The sequence below is a fragment of the Euprymna scolopes genome, chromosome 46, assembly GCF_053919585.1.
Source record: "Euprymna scolopes isolate OS-2025 chromosome 46, ASM5391958v1, whole genome shotgun sequence".
In the NCBI taxonomy this organism is placed as follows: Eukaryota; Metazoa; Mollusca; class Cephalopoda; order Sepiida; family Sepiolidae; genus Euprymna; species Euprymna scolopes.
The window spans coordinates 17,524,147-17,543,062 of NC_136527.1; the positions used below are offsets into that span (position 1 = coordinate 17,524,147).

Consider the following 18,916-nt stretch of genomic DNA (forward strand, 5'->3'; position numbering starts at 1 on the left):
GTAGGGAGAACATGATGGAAAGAAAGGCAAAACGACAAATAGAAAAAAAAAAGTTATTCTAAAGTAAAAAAAAAAAAATATCGGTGAACAACAAAAAACAAAAAAAATAATTTAAAAAAGATAAAAAAATAAAATAAAATGGAAAAATTCACGTTGAAAAAAAAATCGGTAAACAACAAAAACAAAAAAAATAATTAAAAAAAATAAATAAATAAAAAAAAACTGAAAAATTTTTTTTTACATTTTATTTTTAAGAAGGAGAAAAAAAAATCTTGAAAACGCATTTGACTGTTCGACTGTAATTAACCTCACAATTTTTCTACAGACGAACAACACACCGGAAGGGAGTTCCCAACCTGCTGTTTCATTAACTCTCGTCCTATTCGTCTCTTTCTTTCTTTCTCACACATTTTTTTTCTTTCAATATAAAAAAATTGATTACATTCTGAACAGCATAAAGATGCTATTTAAAAATATAGCCTGACAGACCATCGAGAATAACATTTAAAAATTGAAGCATGACAGACAAACGAAAATGCTATTTCGAATTGAAACATGACAAACCAACGAAAATGCTATTTATAATTAAAGCATGGCAGACCAACGAAAATGCTATTTAAAATTAAAGCATGGCAGACCAACGAAAATGCTATTTCAAATTAAAGCATGGCAGACCAACGAAAATGCTATTTCAAATTGAATCATGGCAGACCAATGAAAATGCTATTTAAAATTAAAGCATAGCAGACCAACGAAAATGCTATTTAAAATTAAAGCATGGCAGACCAACGAAAATGCTATTTCAAATTGAATCATGGCAGACCAATGAAAATGCTATTTATAATTAAAGCATGGCAGACCAATGAAAATACTATTTCAAATTAAAGCATGGCAGACCAACGAAAATACTATTTCAAATTAAAGCATGGCAGACCAACGAAAATGCTATTTCAAATCAAAGCATGGCAGACCAATGAAAATGCTATTTATAATTAAAGCATGGCAGGCCAACGAAAATGCTATTTCAAATTAAAGCATGGCAGACCAACGAAAATGCTATTTCAAATAAAAGCATGGCAGACCCATGAAAGTGTTATTTCAAGTTTTGAAGCATGGCGGACCAATGAAAATGCTATTTCAAATTAAAGCATGGCAGACCAACGAAAATGCTATTTCAAATTAAAGCATGGCAGACCAACGAAAATGCTATTTCAAATTAAAGCATGGCAGACCAATGAAAATGCAATGATAGGCATCAGGGACGTGCAAAGAGTGGTGCTAGAAGATCCTGCCCCTTTTACTCCTGCTTTAAAAGCCCTGTTCAGAGGAATATATTATACGCCTGTACCACACTGAGACACCGGTTTTTTGGGGTTTTTTTTATATATATACTTAAGCCCCTGCCTCTAAAAGGTTCTCTGCACGTCACTGATAGTCATCGTCACGGCTTCTGGTAGGATTTTTCTAGGGAGTAAAACACAGATAAAGCTGCATTTTGATGAAACGTAAACAATTTTTTTTTTTTTTGTGGGTGATTAAGTGCTGAAGTTTAAACTCCTCTAAAATTATAATTTATCCATTTATTTATTGCGGACTGTCATCTAACTTTTCCTTTGGCCTTCGTTAGGTGGTTGACCGCGATGGGATAGGAACGCCGTATCTCCTAACTGCATCTTCAGCAATTACTGCCTTCCATAGTTGTTGTCATCTCACCATGTTTGTTTTTTTTACACAGTGATCACCACTTATCAAGGCCCAGAAGCCACTCAGGAATAAGGGTTATTGCAAGTACATTACGTTAGTGTGGAGATTTGATGAAGTGTTTAATTAAGGGGGCGGTTCATTAGGAATTTGTTTACATTGGACTTAAAGACATCCAAGTTGTAGTCCGGAGGGAAGCAGGCAGATGGAACAGAGTTCCACAGGCATGCAGTTCTAAGAAAGAAGCTTTGTTCATGGAATCCGCGTTTTGATTTAGGCACAGATATAGAGTGGGGGAAATTTTTCACAGTGGATTCAGCTAGACGGGTGTTTTTCGTGAAAGATTGGCGAGGGGGGACCAGAGATTGAAGTTCAAACGAGCATCTGCCATGGAAATAACAATAAAACAAGGATAGGCTTGCAACGTCTCTTCTGTGGGAGAGAGGTTGCAGGGTAGAGAAAAGGGCATCCCCCCACTAAGCCACGAAGTCTATTTTGTACTCTGTCAAGGCATGATTGGCTGTTTTTGGCCGCTCCTGCCCAGATATGGCAACAGTATTCCATCATTGGACGTACTTGGCTTTTATATAGATAGAGAATTGCATCAGTAGTGAGATATCTTCTGGAGCGGTAGAAGGATCCCACCATCTTTCCAGCGACCTTGGCAACAGACTTGATGTACGTGTTCCATTTCAGATCAGGAGTAAAGGTCAAACCCAGAAGCTTGTCAAAACACGGGGCCTCACCCAGACGAGAGCAATCCATCACAATTGATGCCAGCTGGGGATCAGAGTGTTGATGATGTAAGGATAGGAGTTTGGTTTTGGATGCATTAAAGGTAACCAGCCACATCTTTCCCCACTGAACCATGCGCTCGAGATCAGAGAAGAGAGAATCCGAGAGAACTTTGTCATTTACAGCCTTTGATGTGTTGCCGTAGATGGTCGTGTCATCAGCATAGATGTCAACGAATGATTTAAGTATGTGTTTAGGGAGGTCATTGATGTAGATCAGGAAGAGAGTTGGGCCCAGGATTGACCCCTGAGGGACTCCAGCATTTATATTGCAGGCCTCCGATTTTTGTCCATCTACCACTACTCTTATGAGCCTATCGGAGAGAAATGATTTAATGATTGAGAAAACATTTCCAGTTATACCATAGCTGGAAATCTTGTGAAGTAGACCCTTATGCCATACCTTGTCGAAGGCCTTTGATATGTCAAGAGCAATTGCCCTAGAAAGGAAGCCTTTGTCAAGAGATTCACTAATCCTGTGGGATATAACCGTCAGCACATCTGCGGTAGATCTTGCAGAGCGGAAACCATATTGTGTGTCACTAAGAAGGTTATCCCTGCTGAGGTGGTTGACTATTTCTCTATTTAATATGGATTCCAGCAACTTACTCATAACACACAGGAGATTAATTGGTCTGTACTGAGAGGGAGATGACTTATCACCTGACTTCTTAAATACAGGGCAAACTGATGAGGTCTTCCAGGGGGTCGGAAAGCACTTCTCCTTAAGGCAGCGCTTAAATAGTTTCGTAAGTATGGGAGCAAGTTCTGGTTGAAGCTTTTTTAACACTATAATTGGGATGCCATCAGGGCCAGTTGCTTTACTGGAATCCAGGTTTTTTATTAGCTTGGCAACCTCATGCACGGATATTTGTATGTTACCTAGCGTGTTCTGTGTTATAGGAGGAAATATGGGGAGTTGATGGCCTTCGCCGCATAGGGTAGAATTAGCTGCAAAGTTCTTTGCAAATAGTTTGGCCTTGTCTGACGCTGACGAGATGACCTCTGGTCCATTGATAATGGTTTTGGACAACTAATCGCATTTTTCAGTAGCGGAGGAGATTATTTTTGACAGTGCTCTATCCAAAGAGGGGAGGGGGGCTTAAAAATATATTTGTAGTCATCACAACTATACGTGCATATATATACATACACACACATATATATATATACATATACATGCATATATATACATATACATACATACATACATATACATACACACATACATATACATGATGATTGCAACGTCTTGTAAGACGAGTGCCACTCCCTCAGACATTTAAAATCCATGAGCCCAAATGCCTGAGGGAGTATCTATACAAATATAATGTTACAGAGTCTTAGCTTTGTACGACAGCTAAGTCTCTCTCTCGGTTCAAAATGTTGAGATCCAGCAACAAGCAAGAGCAAGATAGCCAGCAACAAATTAAACTGCAGACCAGCTTAATGCGGGTACTGGTCTTCCGCTTTATGGTTTTTTAAATCAGAGATTTGCTTCTCCTAGAAAGGTTGCCTTCACCACGGCTTACGGGAGCCCTCTCCACCCCAATACACATATACACACACACAAATATACAGGTGCTAGTTGGCCGTTGACCCAGAAAAAGAGTTCATTTGCCCTTTGGAAGGTCTTGTTTTTAATCCTTCAGGGAGACTAGCCGCCCTCCTCACCAAACAAGTCTGGTAGGAGAACCAGTTTAGTTGCCGGTGACCCGACCATGAGGCAGGTAGTACTGGGTTACATGGTACCAGTTGCACATGACATGACCTGACATATATATACATACATACATACATACATATACATACATATATACATACACACACACATATATACACACATACATACATACACATATATATACACACATACACATATATATATACACACACATACACATATATATACACACACATACACATATATATATACACACACATACACATATATATATACACACATACACATATATATACACACACATACACATATATATACACACACACATACACATATATATATACACACACATACACATATATATATACACACATATACATATATATATACACACATATACATATATATATATACACACATATACATATATATACATACATATATATACATACATACATATATATACATACATACACATACATACATACATACACATACATACATACATACACATACATACATACACATACATACATACACATACATACATACATACACATACATATATGATATGATGATTGCAAGGTCTTGTCAGACGAGTGCCAATCCCTCAGACACTTAAAGTCAATGAGCCCAAAAATGACTTTTTTAGTCCTACTGGTGAATTCACACGCTCAAGCAAGCATGACACTGAAGACAGTCGTTGAGATCAATTATTACATGCTTCCGGCATTACAAGCCTCCATGCATCACAACTTTTCCATCGCCACAGGACCACTTTTATAGACAAATGCCTGAGGGAGTATCTATATACAGATGATGTTACAGAGTCTTAGCTTTGTACGACAGCAAAGTCTCTCTCTCAGTTCAAAATGTTGAGATCCAGCAACAAGCAAGAGCAAGATAGCCAGCAACAAGTTAAACTGCAGACCAGCTTAATGCGGGTACTGGTCTCCCACTTAATGGTTTTTTAAATCAGAGATTTGCTTCTCCTAGAAAGGTTGCCTTCACCACGGCTTGCAGGAGTCCTCTCCACCCCAACACACACATACACACACGGTGCTAGTTGGCCGTTGACCCCGAAAAAGGGTTCATTCGCCCTTTGGAAGGTCTTGTTTTTAATCCTTCAGGGGGACTAGCCACCCTCCTCATCAAACAAGTCTGGTGGGGGTACCAGTTTAGTCGCCGGTGACCCGACCATGAGGTAGGTAGTACTGGGTTACATGGTACCAGTAGCATATGACTTGACCTGACATAAATATACATACATGCACACATATATATATACATACACATATATATATACATACATACATACATACATACATATATAGGGTGAACAAAACAAAAACAAAAAAAAAACGTGCCCCAACTCTAATTAAGCCTCGTTTCTTAGTGTTTTGTTTAAAGGAAACTTTGGTCATAACTAGTTTATTATATTCAAAACATCACATCAAAACACTAGGGTCTTTAGCCTTTTTTTCTCCGTTCTACAGCATATGTTCTAGATGGCCTCCATTTAGCTTCTTTTTTTGTTCTTTGGTCACCCTATATATATACTAGCGGGGGTGCCCAGTATTGCCCGGGCATTTGGAGGTGTAAAAAAAATGAATAAAAAAATAAAAAAGTGGTAGTAGGCAGGCAGGCTCGAACCCATGACGCGAAGGCAGAAAAGAAAGTGAAAGAAAACATGACATCTTACCGCTACTCCATGACGCAACAGGAAGTGAAAAACAGTAAAATTTAGCGATGTTGACTTTCAGAAATGGATAGTTAAGTGAAGAAGTTCACGCAGGCGCAGAAATGAACGTCTGGCTTTCTGCCGTTTTATTTATTTGTTTGTTTCCCCCAAAAAGGGGAACTCTGGCAGTGTCCAAATGAATAGCAATGATTGCCTTTCCGGACGTCACGACCGGGAAGGCCAGGCAATGCTGTTTGCTGCGATCAGTTTCACTTTCATACGAAAAAGAAAAATACCGGGAACCAGGGATTTTTTAAAAACTCAAAGTAAAGATAGAGACGATGTCCATTTGCAAATCGGAGATATTACAATCTAGGAATTATAAGAAAAGTTCTCTAAAATAGTAACCTTGCCTAGAAGCCGGCAAAAAAAACTTTCTTAGACATACAAAAACACTTGTGGCCGTTTTGCCTTTTATATATATAAATTAGCGGGGGTGCTCAGCGTTGCTCGGGCGTTTGGAGGTGTGTGTTTGAAAAAAAAAAAAAAAGTGTTAGTAGGCAGGCAAGCAGGTTTGAACCCGTGACGCGAAGGCGGAAAAGAATGTGAAAGAAAACCTGACATCTTACCACTAGGTCATGACGTGACTGGAAGTGAAAAGCATTCAAATTTAGCGATGTCAATCAAAAAGTTGACTTGCAGAAATGGATCGTTAAGTGAATGAGTTCACGCAGTCTACGAGTTCACGAATGTTTACAAAACTATAAGGATACTCAAAAAACAACAACAAAATCAATAGCAACACGGACTTGGTGGTGATGATGAATTGGTTAATGGCGCGAAGTGGCAACCTGGGTGTAGCAAGTTTGAATCCAGTTTGTTTCACATAAAAACTTTCAGTTATAAATGTTGACAATCTTCATGTGGCCTTATCTGTAAATATATTGAGGTCGGTTTTTTTAATAAACACAAAAACACAGAAATGAATGTCTGGCTTAAGTTAAGAATCATGCACTTAACTCTGGCTATAGGCCAGTTTCTGCCGTATCTGTTTCACCCCACGAGGTTGAGGAAAACCAGCTCTGGCAGTGTCCAATTTTCTTTCTTTTTTTTTTTTTACCATAGGCGTCATCACTAATCAAGGCCGATCGACCACTCAAGAATAAGAGTTAAAGAGTGTAGAGTAGTCAAAAGGACAATATAGTAATCGATAGTAATGGAAGTTCGGTAAATTTGTTAACTTAAGGGGAATGGCTCATCAACAACTTGTTCACGTTGGACTTGAAGACAACCATATTATAGACGGCTGGAAAGCAGGAAAACGGAAGACAATTCCACAGGCGTGCAATTCTAAGAAAGAAGCCTTGATCATGGAATCTATGTTTAGGTTTAGGCACAGATAAAGAGTGGGGGGAATTATTGATAGTGTGTTCAGCTAGACGAGTGTTTTGTGAATAGCAATTGTCTGATATGAAGGGTCTTCCCAACATTGATCAAAGCTAATTGTCCTAATGTAGAGACGACTAAGAAGTATAAGGAAACTTCTAAATAAATGTAACCGACGCCATGGACATATAAAAAAAGCTCAGCTGTTTTGCCTTTTATATATATACTAGCGAGGGGTACCCGGCATTGCCTGGGTGTTTGGAAGTGTGTGTGATTTTGGGTAAATCAAAACTCCGGGGGTGGGGGGTTAAAATAAAAAAAATGTTTTGGTAGGTAAGTATGAGGATCGAACCCGAACCCTTGAGGCAAAATTGTAAAGTAAAGTGTTAAAAAAAAAAAAAGTGCAACGTTAACCATTGCCCCACCGTGAGATGCTAACGAAAACACGTTTGAATTTATTTAATTACTTGGATTTAGCAGGTGCCCATTTTGATGAGTTAATGAGGTCAAGTTTGACTGCGGGATTTCATTTACTGCTGAACGCTCCCCCCCCCCAAGATGTTATAGGAAAAAGACTAACCCACATGCGGTGAGCGACAAATATTGAATATTTATCTTCCCGAAATCGAGCAAATTAAATAGACAGGCGAGCTTCGTTGTTAACTGTGAGATATTACGATTTATATGTGATATAAAAAGTTGTTAGGTGACCGACCGCTTCTCTGATAAAAGCCTTTCTTGGACATACACAAAAAGCGAACATACATTTTCGCTTTTATATATATATATATAGACTAGCGGGGGGTACCTGGCATTGCCCGGGTGTTTGGAGGTGTGTGTGGTGTTAAATAAAAAAGAAACCGGAGGGGGGGAGAGTAGGATCGAACCCGAAGCCCTGAGGCGAAGTTTGAAAATAAAATCGGCCAGCCAGAATGAGTTACTGAAAGATGTTTTAATTTATTTAAGTAAGAACCAAATTGACAGGTGTTGAAATAAAATGTTAAAAGAAGATAAAGTTTCAGTAGGAAGGTAGGATTGAACCCCAAAGCCTTGATGTGAAGGTGGAAACGAAAGGGAAAAAAAGCCAGACACCTAACCATCTCGGCCGCGAGGGGAGAGAAATTGATAAACATGTTAAGTTAACATTTAAAATGAAAGAGGTTTGATTGAAAGGCGGCCGCTTAATGAGGTCGCGTACCGTTCCTCTATCTAACACTTTCTGTAAGTGCTTACATATATATTAATAACCATGAAGGAGTGGTTAAATCAATACATAACGGGAGACGGCGAGAGAAATACATAGATTGTCAAGTTTCAGATGCGTAATTTATTCAATCGATTACAAATTACGATTGATTAGAAAAATTACTATAGACATTCATGACTGAAACGGAACAGTGTAGTTTGGAATTCAATTTTACCAAATATGGTTGCGTTGTAATAAAATTTGTACATTTTATTAACGATTCCATGGATTGTAATTTTGGGTTTGAGAGTATGTGTTATGAAATAAATAAATAGTTATGTAACTATAAATATGTAACATAGTGCATGTGGGTGCGTAGGAAAATATCGGCAGCAGCAAAGTATAGCTGGTTTGCAAAGAGATTAGCAGCAGCAGAAGCAGTAGATGAAAAAAAAATGCACACGAAAGTTAGGACGTGTGCGCGAGAAGAAAAAAGATGATGTGGCAGTTCTTTTTTTATTTACTGCAGGGCAGTCTTTTGGCGTTTGTTTACTTTGTTTGGACGTTCCCAGCGATCGCGCCGCAAACGATGCCTAGCTTCGAATCAGCTTCGCTTTCATTATACGAAAAAGCTGAATCCATGCGGGGCGATCCAAAATTGTGGAATATTTAGCTTTTCTAAGCCGGGCAAATTAAATACACATGCAATCCCCCCTGTTCGCAACTCGTAGACATTATGATTTCGACGTGATATAAAATGTTTTAAAAATGAGCGACGGCCTCGAGAATCCGCCGGAAAAAAGCCTTTCGCAGACATACACAAAAAATGAACATACATACACACACATTTTCGCTTTTATATATATAGACTAGCAGGGATACCCGTCGTTTCCCGGGTGTTTGTAGGTGTTGTGGGGGGGGGGGATTGAATAAGAAGGCTCGAAAACAAATATTAAAAAACGAAAAAAAAAAACAGCGAAAAAATTTGGGGAGGGATGTAGGCTCGAACCTGATGCTAGGGGGGGGGGGGTACCCGGCCTTGCCCAGGTGTTTGTAGGTATGTGTGTTGGGGCGGGGGGGGGTAGATCACAAAAGAAAAAAGTTTAAAAAAGAAAACGAACAAAAACAAAAAAAAAACTCGAATCCGATAGTGGGGGGTACTCTGAGGTGCATATGCAAATCAAAAAAGAAAGCTCAAATTAAAAAAACAAAAACGTTTTACGAGGGAGGTAGGCTCGACATTCCGCGAGGCCAGAAAGCCAGGGACTTTTGATCAGTCAAAAATGAGCATTTTAAAACGAACACACACAAAAAAAAAAACACATTTTTGCTTTTATATATATAATAGCAAGGGGTACCCGGCGTTGCCCGGGTGTTTGGAGGTGTGTGTGGAAACTCCGGGGTGGGGGGTTTAAAAAAAAATGTTTTGGTAGGTAAGGATCGAACCCGAACCATTGAGGCAAAGTTGTAAATTAAAGTGTGACAAAAAAAAATAAAAGTGCAACGTTAACCATTGCCCCACCGCGAGATGCTAACGGAAACACATTGAATTCATTTAATTACTTGGATTTGGCAGGTTCCCATGTCCAAACTTGTTTTCCACACGCACGCACGTATATACACAACTACGTATATACACCCCCAGGCACGCACGCAAGCACACATACGCATTAACCACACATACGTACACACATACGAGCGTGAGGTCACTTCCTTTTTTTCTCCAAACGCATGCGCAGAAAACCAAGGTCCCACGCGCAGCCCCTTTTTCTTCCTCTTTCATCCGGTGGTTTTTGAGCTGACCAGTCGCACCAGATTTCGCCTCCCGACTACCAGTGGCCACTCCTCGTCAAAACATGTGCGCGGACGGTTAGCGACCTGCATACGTTCGCCCTTTCTTTCTCCCCCGTTAAAGCAGCAGTCGCTTTATGTGTGCCTTTTCATTTCCTCCTCACGTTTGGATTTTTCATCTTTTGAAATGAACATTAGCTTTTAATTTTTCTACGAAAAATAAACGTGTTCAAATTTATTCAACAAGCGTTTTCATTCCTTCATTTTCTGTTTGTTTCATTGTATATTTTTTGCAGCGGTTTGGTGTATTATTATATACTAACCCGTTACAAATTTGGTGACCCCCGAACTTTAAAATGAAATGAACGTTTTTGAAGGAACCACGTGTTGAACTCTAACACAAATATTTACAAAACACACGGAAAATAACCGGACAACCACGTGGAAGAATAACGTCAAACCGCGAACAAAAGACGAGTAAAATAATAATAATGTCACTACAACCCACGGAAACCCAGCATGAAACAATGACATTGAACATTCCACCCTTCAACCCGGCGAACACAAAAATATGGTTCGTCCAAATACAAGCTTTATTTGACGCCAAACGAATTACCTCACAACGAGCGCGTTATTGCTATCTCGTCGAGAAACTGCCTTTGGAGATAGTGGAAGAGGTTATAGATGTACTTGACAATGTGCCTGAAGAAAACCCATACGACACACTCAAGCAAGCCATTCTACAGCGAACCGGCGTTTCTAATGAAGCCATGCTGCGAAACCTGTTCACACAAGTTGAATTGGGAGACCGCACACCGTCGCAGTTACTACGACACATGAAATCTTTGTTAGGAGAAAATAAAATGTCTGACAGCATTATGCGTAGCTTGTGGATGAATAAGCTACCCGCGACAGCAAAACAAATCCTCGCGCCAATGTCTGAAGAGACGACGTTAGAAAAACTCGCCGACATAGCTGACCGGATACTCGAAAGTTCCCGAAGCCGACAAGTGTACGCACAACAACAGCAACCAGTGCAAACCCGAGACGAGGAGCTAGCGGAATTAAAGTCCACAGTGGAAAAGCTGTCACAACAATTAGCCGACGTTCTCCAAGTATGTCGACGAAAAATAAACGTGTTCAAATTTATTCAACAAGCGTTTTCATTCCTTCATTTTCTGTTTGTTTCATTGTATATTTTTGCAGCGGTTTGGTGTATTATTATATACTAACCCGTTACACCCGTTTTAATGAGTTAGTGAGGTCAAGTTTGACTGCGGGATAGTATTTCATTTACTGCGGGAACACTTCCCAAGATGTTATAGGAAAAAGACTAACCCACATGCAGCAAGCGACAAATGTTGGATATTTATCTTCCCAAAATCGAGCAAATTAAATAGACAGGCGAGCTTCGTTGTTAACTGTGAGATATTACGATTTATATGTGATATAAAAAGTTTTAAAAAGTTGTTAGGCGACCGACCACTTCTCTGAAAAAAAGCCTTTTGTAGACATACAGAAAAAGCGAACACACATACAAACATTTTCGGTTTTATATTTATAGATATAGCTAGACTAGAATTTGTTAGGGAGGTATGCTCGAACCCGAAGCCTTGAGGCAAAAGTGGAAGAGAAAAGTAAAAAACTAACAAATTTCCACTCGGAAATGACGGGACAGGAAGTGAAAAGCATTTTAATTTAACGATTAAAAAGTTAAGTCACAGGTGCGTAAATTTAATGAGGTCAGGGGAAACTTAACTTTGGCTGCAAGCCAGTTTTCACAAGATGCTGGGGAAAACCATCTCCCCTAAAAAGGGGAGTGTCCAAATGAATAGCAATTGTCTGATATGACGAGTTTTCTCTGCATTGATCAAAGCTGATTGCTTTTTCTAGACCTCCCAGCATGAGTGCCAGGGAGACTGCTTTGTAAACGGATTCAGTTTCTGTTATATACGGAAAAGCTAAAAAAAAGAAAAAAACATGCGTAGAAATACCGCAAAAATAGCATGTAAACGTCGTTTAAATAAAAGATAGATGCGACACCCCTTCATAAATCGTAGATATTATAATCAAGGGAGCATATAAAAAGTTTTAAGAATGAGTAACCCCACCAAGCGCCCCCCAAGCCTCATTTTTGATCCTTTGAAAACTATTTTAACTGGCTAAAGACCCATAAAAGAATGTTCCATAAAAAATTCAATAACTTGAGGCCCCTATCGCCGCTCTGTAACTTTTAGTATTTTTTTTTTTTTTTTTTTTTTTTTTTTACAAGGGAAGCACCACTTATCAAGGCTCAATTCCCATTCAAGGATAAGGGTTAAAGAGTGTACATTGGTCAAAAATACAATATCATAGTAATCGCTGGAAGTGTAAATTTGGTAAATTGGATTACTTAAGGGGAACGGCTCATCAAGAACTTGTTTGCATTGGACTTGAAGACGACCATATAGTAGTCAGCTGGGAAGCAGGCAAACGGAAGAGTGTTCCATAAGGGCGCAATTCTAAGAAAGAAGCTTTGTTCATGGAACGTTTAGGTTTAGGCACAAATAAAGAGTGGGGGAAATTATTGATAGTGTTTTCAGCTAGACGGGTGTTTATCGTGAAAGTTTGGCGAGGGGGGACGAGCACTTGCCATGAAAGTAATGATAAAACAGAGACAGGCTAGCAACGTCTCTTCTTTGAGAAAGAGGTTGCAGGGAAGAGAAGAGGGCATCCCCCATTAGGCTATGAAGTCTATTCTGAACTCTGCTAAGGCTCGGGAAGACGAGTAAAGTTTGAAGATGGCCATATTGTAGTCAGCTGGAAAACGTAGTTCATAGATTCTATGTTTAGGTTTAGGTACAGAAAAAAAGAGTGGGAGAAATTATTGATAGCGTTTTCAGCTAGACGAGTGTTTCTCATAAATGTTTGGCGAGGGGGGCCCAGAGATTGGAGATCAGACGAGCACTTGCCACGAAAATAACGATAAAGCAGAGACAGGCTCGCAACGTCTCTTCTGTGAGAAAGAGGTTGCAGGGAAGAGAAAAGGGCATCCCGCACTAGGCTATGAAGTCTATTTTGAAATGTCAAGGCAAGATAATCTGCTTCTAGCAGCTCCTGCCCAGATGTGGCAACAGTACTCCATCCTTGGACTACCTGGCTCTTATATAGGTAGAGAATTGCATCAGTAGGTAGATATCTACTGGATCGATAGAAGGATCTCATCATTTTTCCGAGCGACCTTGGCAACATATTTGATGTATGTATTCCATTTTAGATCAGTGCTAAGGAATAGAGAGAGAGAGAGAGAGAGAGAGAGAGAGAGAGAGGAAGATGGATAAAGAGAGCGAGAGAGAGAAGGGAAGAGGGAGTTATAGTGTAGACACGTTGGCCGGAAGTAAAAGATCAGCTGATTTGATTGTGTGTGAGTCATGTGATCAGGTTAGCTGAATCGTTGAGATTTGATTTGGACTCAGAAGACAACGGACGGCTTCCCGTTGTCTCCTCCTCTTCACTGGGGGGGGGGACGAACGCTGACGTGTGTAGAAGAAGAACCCACACAGGCCGATTTCACTTTCACCTTCTGCAGGACATCTGGGAAAAGTGAAATAAAAACTATAGAACTAATTCCTAGTCTTGGAGTGATTGAATCTTCATCCAAAAACAGGTATCAAGTCTCCCTCCAGGACGAGAAATTTCCAGATGGTCCAACATCGAAGAAGCAGAGGTAGGTTCTGAAAATACATGTCACTCACACACGATTCCCTTTATGATACAACATAAATATATAATATATCACGTCATCTCTTCTAATACATTATTAGAGATGACACATCAAACACACAACCCTTTATTATAGAGCAACAACAACATCAGGAGTAAAGGTCAAGCCCAAAAGCTTGTCAAAACATGGAACCTCCTCAAGAGGAGAGCCATTCATTTCAATTGATGCCAGATAGGGATCAGAGCGTTGATGATATAAAGATAGAAGCTTGGTTTTAGATGCATTAAAAGTAACCAGCCACTTTTTCCCCAATTGTACCACATGCTCAAGATCAGAGGAGACAGAATCAGAGAGAACTTGGTTGTTTATGGGCTTTGATGTGCTGCCATAGATGGTGATGTTGTCAGCATAAATGTCTGCGAAAGATCTTAGGATGTCATTTGGAAGATCATTGATGCAGATAAGGAAGAGAGATGAGTTCAGGAAGAGATAGAGTTTGAAATTATTGAGACAGACAGACAGACATATGGCTGTTTATATATCATATCTTTAATTTTGAATCAGTTCATATGCATGCCATGTTGGCAAAGTGGTAACGGCACCAGTTTTGAACACTACAGTTTCGAGTAAAATTTAATTGAGACATTTTAGAAAACTTTGAAGTGTCGAATACAATGATAAAATCATTGTTTATTGCTTTTTTTTTTTGTAAGTCCTATATTTCGCTAATACATAACCTCATCAGGGTCGAAAGTCCGGTTTGTGAATTTCTTTTTCTTTTTCTTCATTTTGGTGTTATGGCGAAGAGACGAGAATTTACGTGTTGGTCCGGTGGTTTCGAGCGGGATTTAAAGTAAAGGATGGTCACACTTTTTGAAGACACTTTTTAAAAGTAAAATTTAATTGAGAAATTTTTGAAAACTTTGAAGTGTCGAATTTAATGATAAAATCATTTTTCTTTATTACTTTTTTTTTTGTAAGTCCTATATTTCGCTAATACATAGCCTCATCAGGGTCGAAAGTCCGGTTTGTGAATTTCTTTTTCTTTTTCTTCATTTTGGTGTTATGGCGAAGAGACGAGAATTTACGTGTTGGTCCGGTGGTTTCGAGCGGGATTTAAAGTAAAGGATGGTCACACTTTTTGAAGACACTTTTTAAAAGTAAAATTTAATTGAGAAATTTTTGAAAACTTTGAAGTATCGAATTTAATGATAAAATCATTTTTTAGATGATTTTATCATATATATATATATACACATACACGCACACACACATATATACATATATATATACATATACACACACATATATATAAGTACAAGATGATCACACTTTTTGAAGACACTTTTTAAAGTAAAATTTAATTGAGAATCATTTTTGTTATTGCTTTTTTTTTTTTTCGTAAGTCCTACCAAAATGAAGAAAAAGAAATTCATGAACCGGACTTTCGACCCTGATGAGGTTATGTATTAGCGAAATATAGGACTTACAAAAAAAAAAAATTAAAAAAAAAAACAAAAAAATATTCAAAAATTTCTCAAACACTACAGTTTCGGTTTCGATTCTAGCTGATGGCACCCTAATACTGTCTTTTTTGTTTTTACTTTTGAAATCTATAAAAATATATATGAAGTCTAAACAAATTAAACTACATATTTAAGTGTATTTTACGCATGGGTAAAGCTGGGCGCCTTGCCCCCGCTAGTTCAAGATAAACTATTTTTTCATCATCATCAACACTATTTAAATTTCTGCATGTAAATACCCTCCGCAAACCCGACAAGCAGCTAAATCCCACCCCTGGAGATCCTTAGATGTAGGAGAGCCTTCTACTCCAGTAGTTTCTTCCCCAGAACCGCTAGACTTTGGAATTCCATTCTGGCTCCCTGCTTCCCCAACTGTACTTGTTACGTTGTTGTATCATAAAATGAACGTTTGTTGTATTGTCTATTTATAAAGAATTGAGTGTTTGATTATCTTATCAGAGTTAATGTCGTTGTGTGTGTGATCGTCTAGTGGTCTTTCTATTACATATGTTCATATACTGTTAAGTGTGAATATGTGTGTGACAGCTCATTAGAACATACCTTCTGCCATTTTGTTGGTCCATCTGGAAATTTTCGTCTGGGAGGGAGACTTGATACCTGTTTTTGGGGACGAAGATTTATTTCACTCCAAGACAAGAAATTGGTTCTATAGTTTTTTTTATTCACCTTCCAGTTTGTTCGCAGAAGAATGGAAAGTGAATTTGGCCTGTGTTGTTTCTTTTTCTAGGTCTTATTTCTACCACGTCAGCGTTCGTACACCCCCCCCCGTTCTCTTCCAAGTCCCAACCAAATCTCTCCGATTCAGCTAACCTGATCACATGACTCACACGTAATCCAATCTGCTGATCTTGACTTCCGGTCAACGTGTCTACACTATAACTCACACATCTCCCCCCTCTCTCTCTCCATTCTCTAGCATACTGACATGCAGAAGTTCAAGTGTAACGTTAACCGACATCTTACTGCCCAACATCTACATGGTAGACCAGTAGCTTATATCCCTGATAGTAGCCCCCTACACCAAAGTGGCAATGTGCCTTATTTCGGATGAAAATGTAATTTAAAAAAATAAAGAAAGAAATGTTAGTATAGTCAGGAGGAGGAGAGTTTAGCAAAATAAACTATTAAAGTAGCAGGCTTTTTTTGGCATCTAGAAGGGTCAGAATTTTTACAACAGCAAAGTCTCCCCCCCTCCCCCACCCCCACCCTTTCTTTTCTGCACATCTTGTCAGTCAACTTGTATGATAAGTGCCCGAAAGACAGGTAGGTGCCTTATGAGAAAGAAAGAAAATACCAAAAAGAGGTCAATCGTTCTAGTTCAGGTCGTTCTGCTAGGTCGGTCAAAAGGGTCAGGTGGAGGTAACAGCAGGTTGGCGATGAAGGGATATAAGTAATTTGCTGGGTGATTCCATCGGCATATTTGAAATAATAGTCGTGTTTTTTCGCATGACATCGCTTCGCTTCAGTGTGGCTAGACATGGTCATCGTTTCAAGCTCAGATTCAGAACCAACACACAGCATTCTCCCCTACCCCAGCGTCCCTGTGCACAGAAATATAAGAAACATACTTAAAGCAAATAAAAACGTTTATACGTTTATTTATGTATTTATTTTATTTATTTGTTTGTTTATTTATTTGATTATTTGTTTGTTTATTTGATAATTTGTTAATTTGTTTATTTATTTATTCATTCATTCATTTGTTTATTTGTTTGTTTATTTATTCATTCATTCATTCATTGGTTTATTTATTTGTTAAATTAATAAATTAAATAATTTTATTATTTACTTATTTAATTTATTTATTTTATTATTTATTCATTCATTCATTCATTCATTGGTTTATTTATTTGTTAAATTAATAAATTAAATAATTTTATTATTTACTTATTTAATTTATTTATTTTATTATTTATTCATTCATTCATTCATTCATTGGTTTATTTATTTGTTAAATTAATAAATTAAATCATTTTATTATTTACTTAATTTATTTATTTTATTATTTATTCATTCATTCATTGGTTTATTTATTTGTTAAATTAATAAATTAAATAATTTTATTATTTACTTATTTAATTTATTTATTTTATTATTTATTCATTCATTCATTGGTTTATTTATTTGTTAAATTAATAAATTAAATAATTTTATTATTTACTTATTTAATTTATTTAATTTATTTTATTATTCATTCATTCATTCATTGGTTTATTTATTTGTTAAATTAATAAATTAAATAATTTTATTATTTACTTATTTAATTTATTTAATTTATTTTATTATTCATTCATTCATTCATTGGTTTATTTATTTGTTAAATTAATAAATTAAATAATTTTATTATTTACTTATTTAATTTATTTATTTTATTATTCATTCATTCATTCATTCATTCATTGGTTTAATTAATAAATTAAATAATTTTATTATTTATTTATTTGTTAAATAATTTTATTATTTATTTATTTAATTTATTTATTTTATTTATTTATTTTATCATTTATTTATTTTATTATTTATTTATTTTATTTAGTTAATTTAATTTTATTTATTTAATTTAATTCAATTTATTTTATTTATTTAATTAATTTAATTTTATTTAGTTAATTTATTTATTTATTTAATTTAATGTAATTTATTTTAATTTTATTTATTTATTTATTTTTATTTTATTTATTTATTTTAATTTATTTATTTATTCATTTGTGGACTATTATTCTCATTTTCTTAGTTGTCGATGGGATAGGAATGCAGAGTCTCTAAACTGCATCCTCAGTAATTACTGCCTTACATAGTTGTCGTCATTTCACCAGGTTTTTGGCCAACTAATCCTCTGGTCTGCTCGCCTGTAACTGTAGAGATTCAACACCTTTATCTACTATGCCATGGGCCTCGAATATACGGTACGGACCCAACGATGGAAAACCAAACAAAACCGGAAATTTGGATTTATAAGACCAAAAAAACCCAACCTTGATCGCCCTTCAGGGCCCCTGGCATAGTGGATAGAGGCATTAAATCTCTACAGTCAATATATTAAATTCGTTGCTCTTTTTGCTCCTTGTAAAGTCGGTTTACTCTAAATGCTTTCCCCACACACGAGGCTATTCTCTATCTCTACGAGTCTACTATCAGGCCATGCATGGAGTATTGTCGTCATATTTCGGCTGGTGAATCTGGATAAATTGTAGAAACGTAGCTACTAACGCCCGAAAGTGTCCTGTACCTCTATAAGGCCACCATTCGCCCATGTATGGAGTATTGCTGTCATATTTGGGCCGGTGCGTCTACTACTAGTCTCTCGCTCCTAGACAAGGTTCAAAAGAGAGTCGCCAATCTGATAGGCCCTGAACTGGCATCTAAGCTTCAGCCTCTATTCCATCGACGAAACGTTGCATCCCTCTGCCTGTTCTACATGTATTTTAATGGTGAATGCTCTG

General features: G+C 37.4%; 2 protein-coding genes across 13 annotated transcripts in view; one reads left to right on the plus strand and one right to left on the minus strand.

Moving 5' to 3' along the window:
• Positions 1 to 18,916, minus strand: part of LOC145271243 (ATP-binding cassette sub-family C member 8-like) — a 528,909-nt gene that overhangs the window by 480,905 nt on the left and 29,088 nt on the right. The gene's annotated exons all lie outside the window — the stretch shown is intronic.
• LOC145271236 (uncharacterized) overlaps positions 10,751 to 18,916 on the plus strand; it is a 37,398-nt gene continuing 29,232 nt past the window's right edge. Inside the window, exon 1 of the mRNA XM_080126791.1 lies at positions 10,751 to 11,338. Coding sequence (XP_079982917.1) covers positions 10,751 to 11,338 — 588 coding nt within the window. The remainder of the gene's footprint in view (positions 11,339 to 18,916) is intronic.